A 14,810-nucleotide genomic window follows, 5' to 3' on the forward strand; every position below is an offset into this window, starting at 1 on the left:
ATTTCCACAGGGGAATTTATTAAAGTTTATTTTTAGGGCCGGGCCGTGGTGGCGCACGCCTTTAATCCCAGCACTCGAGAGGCAGAGGCAGGCGGATCTCTGTGAGTTCGAGGACAGGCTGGACCGACAGCCTCCAAAACAATACAGAGAAACCCTGTCTCGTAAAACAAAAAACAAAACAAAACAAAAAAACAAAAAAGTTTATTTTTAGGTAATTATTTTTATTGTTTGAGACTATTCTCAAAAGTATTGTTTTTCTGATTTTGTCTCAATGTTGTTTAATTAACACATAAAATATCTTTGGATTTGTATGTTGACTTTATATTCTGTTATTTTGCTGTAAGTTTTGTACTGACCAGATCTAAGAAATTTCTAGGGGAATATTTAGGGTCATTTAGGTAACATCCTATCATCTGAAACATTTTGACTTTGCTGAAATTGCACTGGAAATACCAAGCACAGCTTATGAGGCTGGGGAGAAATTGATGAATGAATTCCTTTTCCCTGCCTTGCCCTGGTGTGACTACGCTCTACACTGAGCTTTTTCTTAGGCTCTCCTAAGTCCTCACTAAGAAATGTTAAGGAGTCAAGATTAGATTGATCATCAAAATCCTCACCCCGTGCTTCAGGATAGTCTCCAGGCAAGGGACAGTACATATTTGAAAGTGGCTGCAGTAAGGGAGCTGAGGGAGAAATCTCTAGCACAGTTGTCAGTGGTGCCATATTTACTTTGCATTTTGCCTGAACAGGAAAAAAAATCTTCCTTTTTGCCTCTTTTTTTTTTTTTTTTACCAAATTTAAGGTTTCACCATCAAGCTTATAGTCATGGTTACATGTTTCTATGATTTTTCCCTATTTTGGGGGGACTCTGCCGCATGCTTCCTCATCTAAATTTCCTTCTTCTGGAAGTCAGGAATTATAATCAAAACAACTTGAAAGAAACCTAATAGTTGGGATTTTGATGCTAGTATTCCTCCTTTCTTTAAAAAATGAAGCACAAACTCAAAGTAAGACAAAGCTGTCCCAGCTTCTGCACCGTTAGTCTCACTCATCTCTTGTGAGCATCTCCACTCTCTGGGGTCACAGCCAACTTCAGCTCCCTTTTCAGGCACCGCATGCCACCACTCCAGAGGCAGTTGGACCTGGGAGAATCAGGTGGACTAAAGTCTTATGCAACAGCCAACTTTATTCAGAGCAGCAGACAATTTATACTCTGAGGGTAAGAAAGTTCATATGATTTCAAACTGTGTACAATGACAAAGACAAGCTGAACATAACAAAAACATGTTTTTCACAGAAGCACACAAAGGACTTTTAAACATTTAATTGATTATTGATAACAAGCAATAATAAACAATTTGAAATAAACCCACTCCTTTCTGCTCTGCCTGGAGGGTGCATGAAAACACATTCCAAGAAAATTTCTGTGATTTGACAAAACTGAGGCAAGATTAGTTTGTCCTGTTTCCTTGGAGTGTTTTCACAAGCACTCAGAGTTCTCAAACTACTCCATCCCTGGGTCATGTTCTTATATGGAGGGAAGGGTTTATTTGGATTACACTTCCACATCACTGTTCACCATTGGAGGAAGTCAGGAAAGGAACTCACCTAAGACAGGAACCTGGAGGCAGAAGCTTACTGAATTGTTCCTCATGGCTGCTCAGCCTACTTTTGATAGAACCCAGGAGCACTTACCCAAAGATAGCACTGCCCATAAAAGACTGTGAACTCCACCATTAATATCTAATTAAGAAATTTTCCTACACCTTGATTATGGGGGTACTTCTTTAATGAAGGTTTGCTCCTTTCAGATAAAGCTAGCTTGTGTCAAGTTGACAAAACTAGCCAGTTCACTGTCATTGGCCACCATAAAGCAGTGACTGTAAGACTCACAGAATAACTTTGGCTATAGTCACAGCAGTGAAGTAAATGGGACAGTAGCATGGCAACTTGCCGTGAGGTACTGGGAGTGGAACAACTACAGTCTCATGGTGATGTGGAACCTGTTCTCACATGTTCAGTCTCCATTTCTTCTTGCCATGGCTACTTATTAACTTGAGAAACACATAGGAGGTTTAGGATATTTTCTCATACAGCTTTTTAAGGGGTTGTCACCTATGTTAGAGTCAGAAGTTCTGATCATGCAGACGTTTATGTGTAACAGCATAAATAAAAGAGCCAGAGACTGACATTGGGGCTCAAGCTTCAAGCTAAAGATCAGAGAAGCAAAGCAGCCAAACCAGTAGATCTTACCTCTACCCAGCTGAAATTGCAATCCTGTCTCCATGAGACATCAGAGGCAAAAGGTTCTGAATTCATGTCTCAGGCTCCTTTTATTCCTTTCTTCACCCAGTCATACCACTCATGCCTCCACCTTCCTAGTGCTGGGATTAAAGGCATGTGATCCCAAGTGCCAGGATCAAAGGTATGAGTTCTGTTACTCTTCAATCTTGTATAGGTCAGGGTGTCCTTAAATTCAGAGATATCCATCTGCCTGTCTCCTGAGTCCTGGGATTAAAGGTGTGTGCCACCACTGTCTAGTTTCTTTGGCTAACTAGTGTGACTGTCTCTGCAAACTGATCTCTAGTGGCTTTATTAGATTACAATCAATATGTCGCCACATGGTTGAGTCTTCCATGCCCAATCAATTATGTATTCCAGTAATCCAAGTAAACCGGTTCACTCAACTCAACTTGGATGGAACCAATGCTTTACATATTTTTTACCCTATCTTTAATATCTTCCTAGGAAAAGTCACATGACAGAGAGAGTTTGAAGATGAAGGCGGGCAAGTTCTGAGTAGCCACAGCTTCATATTTCTGATTACATGGAGGAACATCCACAAGCAGGTTCACAAATGGAGATAGATTCTGAGAGCTGTAGGCTGCACACCACACACTGAAGATCTATTCTCTTTTGTATTTAGGTTCCACATATTACTAAAATCATGTAGTATTTGTCTATATACAACTGACCCACTGCATTTAGCATAATGTCCCAGAGGTCCATGCTAGTGACCAGCAATGTGTCCAGCATGAGGAAATGATGAAGTTGTTTATATTAATACATCTGTCAAATCTCATGTGCTTTACCTGAAGGGCAGAACTGAATTCCATTTCCAGGTTGCCTTCATTATCCTCTACTTATTTACAATTTTAATCATATATTAAAGTTTTATTTTATGTTCTGATCAAGCTTTTGTCTTATTTTCCCCAATTTACTCTTTCTTTTATAGAAAAAATGACAATCGCAACTCTATATGCCATTCAGAGTCCTGACCATCGTTGTTCATGCTGCATCAACAATTATGTATCTCCTATCTGTTTTTTTAATTTTAAATTATTTCAAATTGTGTATGTGTGTGTGTGTGTGCGTGTGTGTATGTGTGTGTGTGTGTTCATGTATGTATGTCTCAGCATGAATATGGAGGTCAGAGGACAACATTTGGGAGTTAGTTTTCTCCTTCAGAGGTAAATCAGATTGTCTGTGTAACGTGAATAAATAAAAGACCCAGAAATAGATATTGGAGTTCCAGCTTTAAGCTGATGATCAGAAAAGCAAAGCAGCCATTCACTACCTCTCAACTCTAGCTCAGGCTGAAAGGGCTGATCCAGGCACAAGCTCTTCACCAAGTCACAAACTGCTGCCTCTCCTCAGTGTGGCTGGTGAACAAATGCCTCATACTGAATCTTTCCTTGTTCTTGTTTTTTATTCCCCTCTAGTACTGGGATTAAAGGTGTGAACTGTAATTCTCTTTTAGAAGGATTCAATATTATATAGATGGGGTGGCCTTGGACTCACAGAGATCTGTCTATCTCTTAATCCTGAGTCCTGGGATTAAAGGTGTGTACCACCACCTCCTAATTTCTGACTTCTCGGTTAAAGGTGTGTATCACCACTGCCTGATCTCTATACCTTGAGGCTGACTTTGCTTTTCTGAATCCTCTTTCAAGATTTAATAAATCATAAGTAATATATCACTACACATCTGGCTTGTCACCAGGTGCTATTATCCACCCAAGAATCTCTACAGATCCCTCTCTATTCTTAATATTGTTTTTCATTGAACATTGTTTTTCATCATTCAGATTACACAGGTACTTTGTGTTCATTCATCTAGCCCTTTATGTCAGTTTCTAGAAATCAGCTGTATCAGAAGAGCTGTGAGACTAAGAGAAGCAATAGATGTTACCTACAAACAAGCCACATCTACGTGAGAAAGTGAAAAGGAGATGGAGGAATGGATAAGAGACCGACCTGCTCTTCTTACAGAAGACCTGGTTCCTTACCCAACACCCACTTCATAGGACTCATGACAACTATAACTAGTTCCTGGGGACTCAATGTCCTCTTCTGGTCTGTGTAGGCACCTACACATGTGGCACACACTCTCACAGGCACTTACAAAAATAAATGAATCTTTGTATTAGAAAAACAAGCTATTTAATAATCTATAGCAGAATACAATCCACCTTACTTTCTTAAATGTTTTGTGTATACAGTGCAGCCAAGTAAAATACATGTCTACAACACACAGACCCTAGATGACATCAGGTCAGGGTGCTTTCTGGACCCTGCATTTCCTCTTGGGCCAGAGGATGTGGAGTTCTCAGAGCAGCGGTTGTCCTTCTGGTTGTCAAAGCTGTGCCCCTTGGCCTTTACCAAGCAAATCTCCAGTGCATCCTCAGTTCCCTGGTCTCCTAATCTACAGCTCAGCAGCGTGTGTATGTGTCTGTGCAGCATCAGGGACGAAGAAGCCTGGAATTATAGACAAACTGGTTTAGCAGACCCAGATGTTCAGTGTCAGTTTTCATTGGTGGAAACTGCAGTGTTAACAAGCTGTTGGTGAGGTATTTACACATCCTTGTGTGGGTGAGGCTCAACCTGGAGCATGATCTACAGACCTGCATTTGCATTCACATCACTGAGAGGGCCTTTTACCAGAGCTTCTCTGGGATTATTTGAGTTCTAACATGGTTAGAATTGTCAGACATTATCTTCACTAGTTTCCTGGCTGGTTTAGAACCTGACAATGTCAAACAATTAGTGACCACATCTACTGGATTGTGATAACTTGACTTGTCTCACTGTCATCTTCACTCTGCTGTACAAACCCACCCCAGAAAAGGGTCACCTCCTCACCTCCACGTGCACTATCTTGCTCTCATCCTGTGGCTTGGAGGGGAAAAAATTGCTGATTTCTGACAGAGTGTTGCCTCCAGGATTTTCCCAGTGCTAACGAGAATAGAGACAGAGGAGGGGAAGATGGTAAGAATCCACGCTCCACCTTTCTAGAAACCCTGGACTACTCTTAAGTGCCCTTGCACTAGTTGTCTTAGTTATGGTTTGTATTGCTGTAAAGAGACACTAGACCATAGCAACCCTTATAAAGGAAACATTTAATTGTGGTGGCTTACAGTTTCAGAGGTTTAGTCCATTATCATCATGGTGGGTCATGGCAATGTGCAGGCAGACATGATGCTGGAAAAGGAGATGAGAGTTCTGAATCTTAATCTGTAGTCAGTAGAAGGAGGGTGTGTCCACACTGGCAATCGCTTGCGCATAGGAGGCCACATGATGATGCATTTCCTCCAACAAGGCCACACCTACCCCAAAACCCCACACCTTCTTATAGTGCCATTTCCAATGAACTTATGGGGGCCAATTGCATTCAAACTAACAGCACTAGTCTTTTTTTAAAGGAAGTTATTGTAATGCTTACCTGATTTAATGTTTAGATATATTAGAATACTAGGGCAAAAGTGGTGCAATGGCAAATGTTTTAATGCCCAGGTAGGTGGGTTACCAGGTCAAACACTGAGCTATAAAGTGTCTTCCAGGAGATCTTACAGCTTATGCTACACAACAAAGCTACATGTTTGCGACACACCTTCCAAAATATTAAGACAAATAAGTTACAGTGTATATCCTGAGCTCATGGAGGAACATAATTCTAGCATTTCTCAGTGAGGACACAAGGATTTAGCAACAGGGACATCTCTCCTCCTCAGGACAAAGGGACTGAAAACAGCATAACCAAGTACTAGACATTTTTTAGTATTTAGTATAACAGAATCATGAGTCACCATGGAACCTATGTAAAAGGAGAAAATGAAGTCTGTCCAATAGAAGAAAAGGAAACAGGCCATGAGAAGGAGAACACTCTGTGCAGCTCTGATCTCTGGACTGAAACTGTTTACAAACCTGTAGCTATGAAGGTAGAGGACTTGCTTGTGATGTCTATACAAGTAAAAAGAAATGTATCCACTGCTCCAGCCCATGAGACTCTGAAAGATCAGATCACGAATAGCCATGAGCGAGAGGAAAAGCCACTTAACTGTGAGCCTGGATGGAAGCATATAGCAATACCCAATGTACCCTGAAACTCCTGATCTGTTATTGCCACTGCCTGCTGCTATATAGTACAACAAGTTGGAACTTGTGGCAATATTAAAGACCCAAAAGAGCAAGACATAGGTAAGAACTTGCTGTGATGTCTGTGGTTTGAGCTTGCTCCACATGGTGGTCCTGGGACTGATGGTAACAGCCTGGACCACGCTGAGGAGACAGGTGGTACAGATGGAAAGGCCCCGTGCCAACCTTGCCAGAAAAACCACAGCTTTACAGCCAATATCTCCAAGGAAGTTTCTGAAATGAAACACTGTACTGATATCTCTGATCCCTGTGGTACAAATAATGATCATATTAGAAAGTCCCAAGTGGATGAGGATGAGGTCCACAGGCTTTTTCTCAGTCCCCAAGGCAGACGTGTATACACGGCTCACAAACATTAGGATATTCCCCACAATCCCAGGTCCAATAAAACAAAGGAAGATTATTGTCTGGATAATGTTATTCCATGTCATCTTCTGACTTCATGCATAGCACTAGGAAAAACCATTTGAGAAACATGTGTAAGATTTTCTCTGCTTATACCAATGGTAAGAATGGTTTCAAGACTCTAAACACAGATTGTTTTTTCCTTAATGGTGCCCATTCATATTCTTTTTTTTCTTTTGTTTGCTTTTGGTTTGTGTTTTTTTGGTTCCCATGGAAATTATATAGCTACAATCAGGGCATATATCCTGCCTTTCATGAAGATCCTTCATCCCTCAAGTTCATATGACGATGCTCTTCCCAGACAAAAGCTGAATGCATGGCATCACTTTGTCAGGTTTCTAAACAACACAGTCTTAATTATTAGCCTGACACTCCTCCTTCCTTTTTCCTCACCACACCCAGTGTGACCCTGCAGGGTCCTCCCTGCAGGTAGAGCGGAGGAAGGGCCAGTCCAGCCAGCCTCTTACCTTGCCTGAGCGGGATGGTGAGTGTCCACAACTCAGACCCTCCCCCCCTTCTCTGGGGGAAGTAGGGGACAAAAATACTGTCCTCTCACATCAAGGTGGGCACCAGTCTGATAAAATTTGTGTTCCCAATGTTCTATGTAAGTCAAACCTTATCCAAGGTGATATTCTTTTCCTCCCACCCATCTTGCTCCTACTGTCTCTTTCTACTGAGACTTCTTCTAAAAGAAACACCAGGAAAACATTTCCTAGCTTAGACATTGGACTTAGGAACTCTAACCTAAAAGGTATGTGGCTTATTAACATGTTTAAAGGCTTGTTGAGACTAACACTTTATCAGTCAGAAATGCCTCAAGCTTTGAATCACATCTTCCTAATATTCCACACTAATGTATAAGCTCTGTATGAATGATATATTCTCGAATATTTCTCCTTACATACTCAAGTCATAATATTCCCTTGGGAGCTGGGAATATGGCAGTCTGTAAAAGGCTTGCTGTACAAGTATGAGAACCCAAGTTCTGATCACCAGCAACTGACTAAAAACTAGCCAAAGCAGCAGAGATTTGTATCCCCAGTGCTGGTGGGAATGGGTTTGATATAGAAAGAGTAATGTCCTTGGAGTTCACTGACCAGCTAGCCTTGCAGAATCAATGAGCTCCATGTTCAGAGAGGACCCTGATGGAAAAATGAAGTTGGAAAGATATTGAAGCAGACAGCCAATGCTGATCTCTGACCTGTGCTTGTACACACACTTATACAAGATTAACTGGACACACATAAGCCCCCTCAACAAGTACACACGACACACAATGCTTTCGAAGCTGACAACTCTGCTATTTGCCTCACCTCTTACAAAACACTCAGAATACAAGTCAAACTTATTTGCTTTTGTCCTTCATGATTATCCTTTCCTTATTAAAATGATTTCTGAATTTCCTTCACCCCTGCCCCCTCAAATGTAAGGTTGGTGTTCTCCCTGCCACAGGACTACAACTGATATACTCTGGCTATTATTTGTCAAGTCATCATGCCTCATGGCTGCCTACCCTGTCTTACACATATCAGTTCATGGTTTTATCTCCTGTGCTTTCCCTGAACTCTGCAGCCTGTGCTGCCTGTGTGTCTGCTTCTTTCCTGCCCTGGGTGGGAGCATGCCTCAGAGACTGCTTTTGTTTGGACAGCCTCAGGGATTTAGCTTTGATGCTGATTCATAGTCAAAACTAGTTGATGAGTAAGTTATTAAAGGAGGCTCTTCTTTTCAAAACTGCCCACTAAACACAGAGGAACACTGGCCTCCCTCGTGGAGACACAGGCGAGTGATTATCTTTCATATGATATCTAAAAACTGAATGGCCTAAAAAAGTCAACTTCCTTTGGTGACACATTTGGTAAATGAATTTGTTGAGTTCCACCAATGTATTGAAAGACATGGATTATCCTTTAAGCAAAGTATAGAGATTGAAATTTACTTGTAACATTTCTGTATTCATTATTTGGTGATTTGGTGAGGTTTTCAGATACACTTCTATGATCGCGGAGCCATCAAAAATTGAATGTGTAATGATTAAATATCCATTGCTTTCCTTAACAGTGCTGCTTCTGGACTGAAAGAGCTCCAAGTCTAATGTCTATGAGTACATACATGTCTAATTCAAGCTGCTATTTTCAAATTTTAGGACACTTTCACATGCTTCTCACCTAAAGCATGTAACAGTAAATTTAGTCTGTGTGAATCTAATGAAGTCAAGATTTTCTGTAGGAAGCGATGTGGTAGTGGGTTACAAATATGCCACATGTTTAAGAAATGCCATAAGCTTTTGAAGCATAAAGCTCAGGGTGCTGAGAATGTGGCTCAGTTGTTTAAATGCTGAAAACAGAGGCATGAGGACCTGAGTCCTATGCCCAGAACACCCCAAAATGATGGGATATCATGCATGCTTTTAATTCCAGTGCTGGGTGTGCAGAGAGAGGAAGATCTCTGGGAGCCTTTTGGCAGCAAATCTAGGAGAAGCAGTGAGCTTCAGACAACTGAAGTTGCCCTCTGGTACACACACACACACAGAGAGAGAGAGAGAGAGAGAGAGAGAGAGAGAGAGAGAGAGAGAGAGAGAGAGAGAGAGAGAGAGAGAGAGAGAGAGAGAGAGAGAGAGTTGAGTACACACAAGAGAATTCTTAACTGTAGGGGTGTTGTTAGGCCCAAGGGCCTCTTCCATCCTTGTCAAGGGGAGTGCTAACCTTCTCTCCTTTCATACAACACCACACAAGAGCATTCTTTACAATCATCCACTGCAGACTCACCCCAGCTCTCTCAATTCTGCATGCATCACACTGATCATCTTAGTTGGCTCTCTCACACACATTGTTCTCACCTGTATCCTGAGGACGCTGTTTTGTCTCATGCAAGCATAGTGTGAGGAGTCAAGTACCAGAAACAGTTATTTTTCTGAAGAAACCATCTTTGCTCTTGTAATGTGTCTTCATGTCCACGTCCACAGATACTGTGTAACTGTACTCTATGTTATAGTTTGGAAAGTTCAGAAAATGAAATCAGAGTCAAAAGGCAAGAAAGCCCTGTCTTCAAAAGAACAAAGAACATGAGAAATAGGACACACAACTCAAATAAAGTCTTTGATTCTTTAGGGGGTAAATGAATAAGACTGTGGGAAGAGTAAGTACTTCCTCACATCCAGACTGGAATGCCACCAGGCCCCTGTGTCCTAGGCCAAGTGACCAGCAGTTTTGGCACAGTGCACCACAAACTGCTTCGAACACTCTCTAGCAAGGTTCTGGAGGACAACTGGAAAATGATAATCCATTTTCTCCCTGGGTCCTGCCACCTCCTTTTGCACAGTGGCAGAGGAACTGAGAGCCTACTTTTCTGCACAAAGTCATCTTGTCTCACAGGTCCCCTTAGTCAAAGGCAGCCTCAGTCTTCAGAGACACAGCTACACTCACCTGTGCGGTCTGTGCAGGCTCGGGATGGTGTCCTCACTGCACGAACCAGGCCGTTTATCACCCCTAGTCCCTGTGTTCACACAGCTCTCACTGCTGTCAGGAGTTTGGCTTCACCAGGGGAAAGGGCTCCTTCTGTACAGCTCCATCCCTGAGGGCAGCCTTCTCCCTGGTTCTCTGTCATTTGCTGATTCAAAATCATTATGGTTGTAACCATCATGATTGTAATTACAGATTACAATGATGAGGTGGGAAGTGGGGGTGAGCAGTGTCCTGAGGGTGCTGCTTTCTCAGAATTTGTTCCAGTTTTTTCCCCTCTCCTTTTACACTAAAGCCAGACCCTGATTCAAAAAACATTGATCATCCCATGGGGTCAATTTCTGAATGTTTTCAAAGTATAGTAACACTGATACTAGAAGATAATCAACCCCTGATTCCTGAATGACAGTCATTTTATTAATCACTTAATCTATCTCTTGTGAAGTTCTGTTTTAGTTGAAAATGGCAAGGAATCCAAAGCCCGCCTCACAGTTCTGTGAAGAAAGCAGCTACAAGGTTTCCTCATTCCTATTCTCTTGCTGTGATGAGACACCATGACTCAGGCAACTTACACTGGGAGGTATTTCATAGGGGACTTGCTGACAGTTTCATAGGGTAAGTCTGTGACCATCATGGGAGGCAATGTGGTGACATGGAGCTGGAGTAGTACCTGATATCATGAGCAGCAAGTGGAGAGAGAGAGACAGAGAGAGAGACAGAGAGAGAGAGACAGAGAGAGAGAGACAGAGAGAGAGAGACAGAGAGAGAGAGACAGAGAGAGAGAGACAGAGAGAGAGAGACAGAGACACACATACAGAGAGAAAGAGACACACATAGAGAGAAAGAGACACACATAGAGAGAGACAGAGGCAGAGACAGAGAGAGACAGAGACAGAGAAAGACACAGAGAGAGACAGGAAGAGACAAAGAAACAGAGAGAGACAGAGAGACACAGAGAGAGAGAGACAGAGAGAGACTAGATTCACTTGAGGAAAGGTTTAAAGAGATCCAACTCCAAGGCATGCTTTTCATTTAGTGGTCAATGTGGGAAGGCACAGCCCATGGTGAGTGGTGCCATCCCTGGACTATTGGTACTGGTTTCTATAAGAAGGTGAACTGAGCAAGTCCTGGGAAGCAAACCAGTAAGAAGCTCCCCTCCATGGACTCTGTATCATCCCCTGCCTCCAGAGGGGCCAGCCCTGTTTGCATTCTGTCATGACTTTGTTCAGTGATGAATAGCACTGCTGAAGTGCAAGCCTAATAAACACTTTCCTTCTAAATTAGTTTTTGGCCACGGTGTTTTGACAAAGCAATAGAAACCCTAAGACACATGTCATTGCAGGAATCCCAAATACTGATTGTTTGTTAAATGTCAATACCAGGAAACTATTTGTAGAAAAGAAACTGTGTGGTTTTCAAGAAAGTGCTGCCTCTGTTTCCATTGCTTCTCAGTGTGTGGTATGGAATGCCATCTCCATGTGATACTGTGACAGTAAAGGCGTTGCTGGTTATGACGGACAACAACAGTGATTCAGGGAACATGGCAGAGTAGAGACACCTGCTGTGCACATCTCCCCACGTCTGAAAGAAAACATCAGATGTTTTTCCTGAATGGAGAACTGTAAGGTGGGAAAGACACTACTGTGTTATAGTCAAGAATAGATAAGAAGCGGTCAGGTGAAATTCAGAAATGCTCAGTTGTAGATCTGTAGTAAGATAATATGGACTCTAGCATCCCGTGTAAGGCAAACTGGTGTGTAAAGGGAGAGTCCTCTCCCTCCTGCAGGGCTTCAAGCAAGAGAAAAGCCTCAGGGCCTCAAGAGGGTATATCATGACACTGTGCAAAGTATAGTTTAATGCAGGGTCCTGATCCCCAAGGCAGACACAGAAGAATGTGTACCGAGCCGTTCTGGTGCACATATGGAGACTCACCCTAAAAGAATCCTTGCAGCCACATGTTTTGACAGTCGAGAGCAGAAGCCCAGGCCTGTATTTTGTATCTCCAAGTCCCAGGGAATACCCTTCTCCCCTGGTCAAAAAGGACAACATAAAAAACCTGGGTCTCTCTCTCTGCAGTCAGTCTTTCATTATTAAAAAGAAATGTTTCAAAAAGTCAAATGAGAGAGAGTAAATTTTGTATTTTTTTTACTGCCAAACCAGAAATATATGCGTATCTTACAAACGCTAGGATTTTCCCTCCAATTGATCCCAGGTTCATAAACAGAACAGAGGGCTGTTGTTTTGATGAAACCAAAACTTTGCAAACATCTCAAAGGAGTAAGAGAAAAAAATTATACACAATGTATAATGAAAAAATTTTAAAAGGAAAAATTGAGATGAATTCTGCCCTTTTGCTTCAGGGAAAATTGGAGTTTTCACTGTTATATTTGTATTCACCTTTGAAAATGTGATGGGATAGCCTGATCCATCCAGGATTCAATTTCCCATTCACAACAAGGATGAAGGAGGTAAAGGACTTTCCCTATTTACAGTCCAAGCATGTTTATCTTGCACTGGGTGTTACGAGTGCCTTTGTATTACAAAGACACGGTGGTGTTAGGACAGAATTGGAGTTGGAAAAGACAGGTCCATCGGGTTTGGAGATACCACTAATTTAATTGAGAAGGAGTAAAGCCATCACTTATGACAGACTGTGACCTAGAATGTGTCCAGATGAAGCAATGACATCTTGTTCTGCTCAGGTGTGTGGTTGGGATGTGCTCAGAAAGTAGTATACAGTGCTGGATGTCATTTATTGTATCCTCCATACCACAAGGACTTGGGAGAGATTGGCTTCTTTGTGTATCAGAAGCAGGTCTCCGTTCTAACTTGTAGACTTAGTTTAGAAAGGCAAAGAAGGGATCAGGAGCATGGGGAGCTCTAGACAGAGAGGCTTGTTGTTCACTTTCTCACTCCACATGTTCCTATGATACAAGGAATACCTAATTAATCCAGAGGTAACTTTTGAGGAAAACACATACACTAATTGAGGAGGGAGAGGGAACGGCGTCCTTTAGGGACTGGGGTTCTGCAGAGGGCTTCCTTTTCCCTCACACCATTTTATGGTGACACGTGCTCTACAAACACTGAAGGTACATATATGACCTGGGAAGGCTCACTTGTCAGAAGGACCCAGAGTCTGTCTGCCCTCATCACCTGGGTGAGTAGACTCCACAGTTTCTTTAATCACCTGAGCCATGCAATATTTGCTTAAAGATACACATCAGTCTGTCTTTGACTATGCCAAGGAGAAGAGAGAGGGTGAGCCTGTCACCTTCACTCTTCTTCTGACACTTAAAATAACAGGGGCCAATTCCAGGAGATGTGATGCCAGGAATGCACAGGTGCTTTGTTCCCTGTGCTCAGCGTCTGCTGTCATGAGAGAGTTTGGGGGGGGGGGATCTTTGTCTAATGTTCACTCCTTTCTTCAAGTAACTAAAAGTAAGTAGAAATTTTTCAAATTTCTGTGGAAAAAACCCATTTTCTCTAACCTCAAAGTTCCCTTGCAATGTGTCAGTTTCACCTCTTTTCATTTTTGGTGAATTTCTACATTTCCTGTACTGGCAACTTTGTCTGTTCTAGTTTGCCTGCTAATTCCGCAGGCCTGGTACTGTTTAATATGAAGGTTTTCTTTGTGAATCCATCCTTAACCTCTACATCCTGTCACGTGACATTGTACTGAACTTGTAAATCAGTATGTTCATTGCATTCCTAGACTGTAGTGAGGACTATTAAGAAGCACAAAGATGAAAAATAATTCTGGCATGGTGCCATGTGCCTTTAATCCCAGCTCTGGGCAGGCAGAGGCAAGTGGACCTGTGTGAGGACAAGAACAGTCTAGGAGTGTAAAAAGAATTTTTTTCTTTGAGGGGAGCCTTCCCGCCAGCCTGGTTCTAGAGCCGCATCAGTCCCAAATAAACACACAGGAGGCTATATTAATTATGAAGCTGTTGGCCTTGCTTGTTTCTTACTGGCTAGCTCTGACTTAAGTAATTACCCAATAATTGTTAATCTAAGTATTTCTCTTACCGGAGAATAGTTCCGGGCTTCCTACCCCATGGCGTTACATCTTGACTCTCATGTGTTTCTCCTTCCCAGAATCCTCCTGGACTCCTAGTCCCACCTATCTAGATTCCCTATTGGCCAGACTGTGCTTTATTGACAAATGCACAGGACTTCCCCAACATCTCCTCTTTTCTATTTAAACAACAAGAAAGGTCTTAACTTTAACATAGTCAAATTATATATAACAGAACAGTTATCAAGTAAGAACAGAGTTACAACATTTTGTCTATTAACATTTAGCAAGATCTAAAAAAATATCATGCATCCCATCCTTGTGAGTCCAAAGTTCTATATGTAGCTTATCTTTTATCATAACTAGGGAAACTATAATTATAACTATCTATCTTCAACTCCATCAAAGACCACAGAAGGATAGTATATAAACACTAGGATTGACAGAGATATCTTACTGCCTGGACAGTCACCCGAAGTTCCTCTGTAACGTTG

General features: G+C 42.0%; 1 protein-coding gene and 1 pseudogene across 1 annotated transcript; both read right to left on the minus strand.

Moving 5' to 3' along the window:
* Nucleotides 1-5,963: 5,963 nt before the first annotated feature.
* Nucleotides 5,964-6,866, minus strand: LOC121143732 (putative vomeronasal receptor-like protein 4). The gene has a single exon (XM_040756197.1). It carries the CDS (start codon nucleotides 6,864-6,866, stop codon nucleotides 5,964-5,966), a length of 903 nt encoding a protein of 300 aa, XP_040612131.1.
* Nucleotides 6,867-9,445: 2,579 nt separating this feature from the next.
* Nucleotides 9,446-9,564, minus strand: LOC121143808 (annotated as a pseudogene).
* Between the last annotated feature and the right edge of the window lie 5,246 nt (nucleotides 9,565-14,810).

Source organism: Mesocricetus auratus, unplaced genomic scaffold, assembly GCF_017639785.1.
Source record: "Mesocricetus auratus isolate SY011 unplaced genomic scaffold, BCM_Maur_2.0 Super-Scaffold_100013, whole genome shotgun sequence".
In the NCBI taxonomy this organism is placed as follows: Eukaryota; Metazoa; Chordata; class Mammalia; order Rodentia; family Cricetidae; genus Mesocricetus; species Mesocricetus auratus.

Coding starts and splice junctions, on each gene's coding strand:
- LOC121143732 (XM_040756197.1), bottom strand. CDS start 6,866: ATGACATGGAATAACATTATCCAGACAATAATCTTCCTTTGTTTTATT.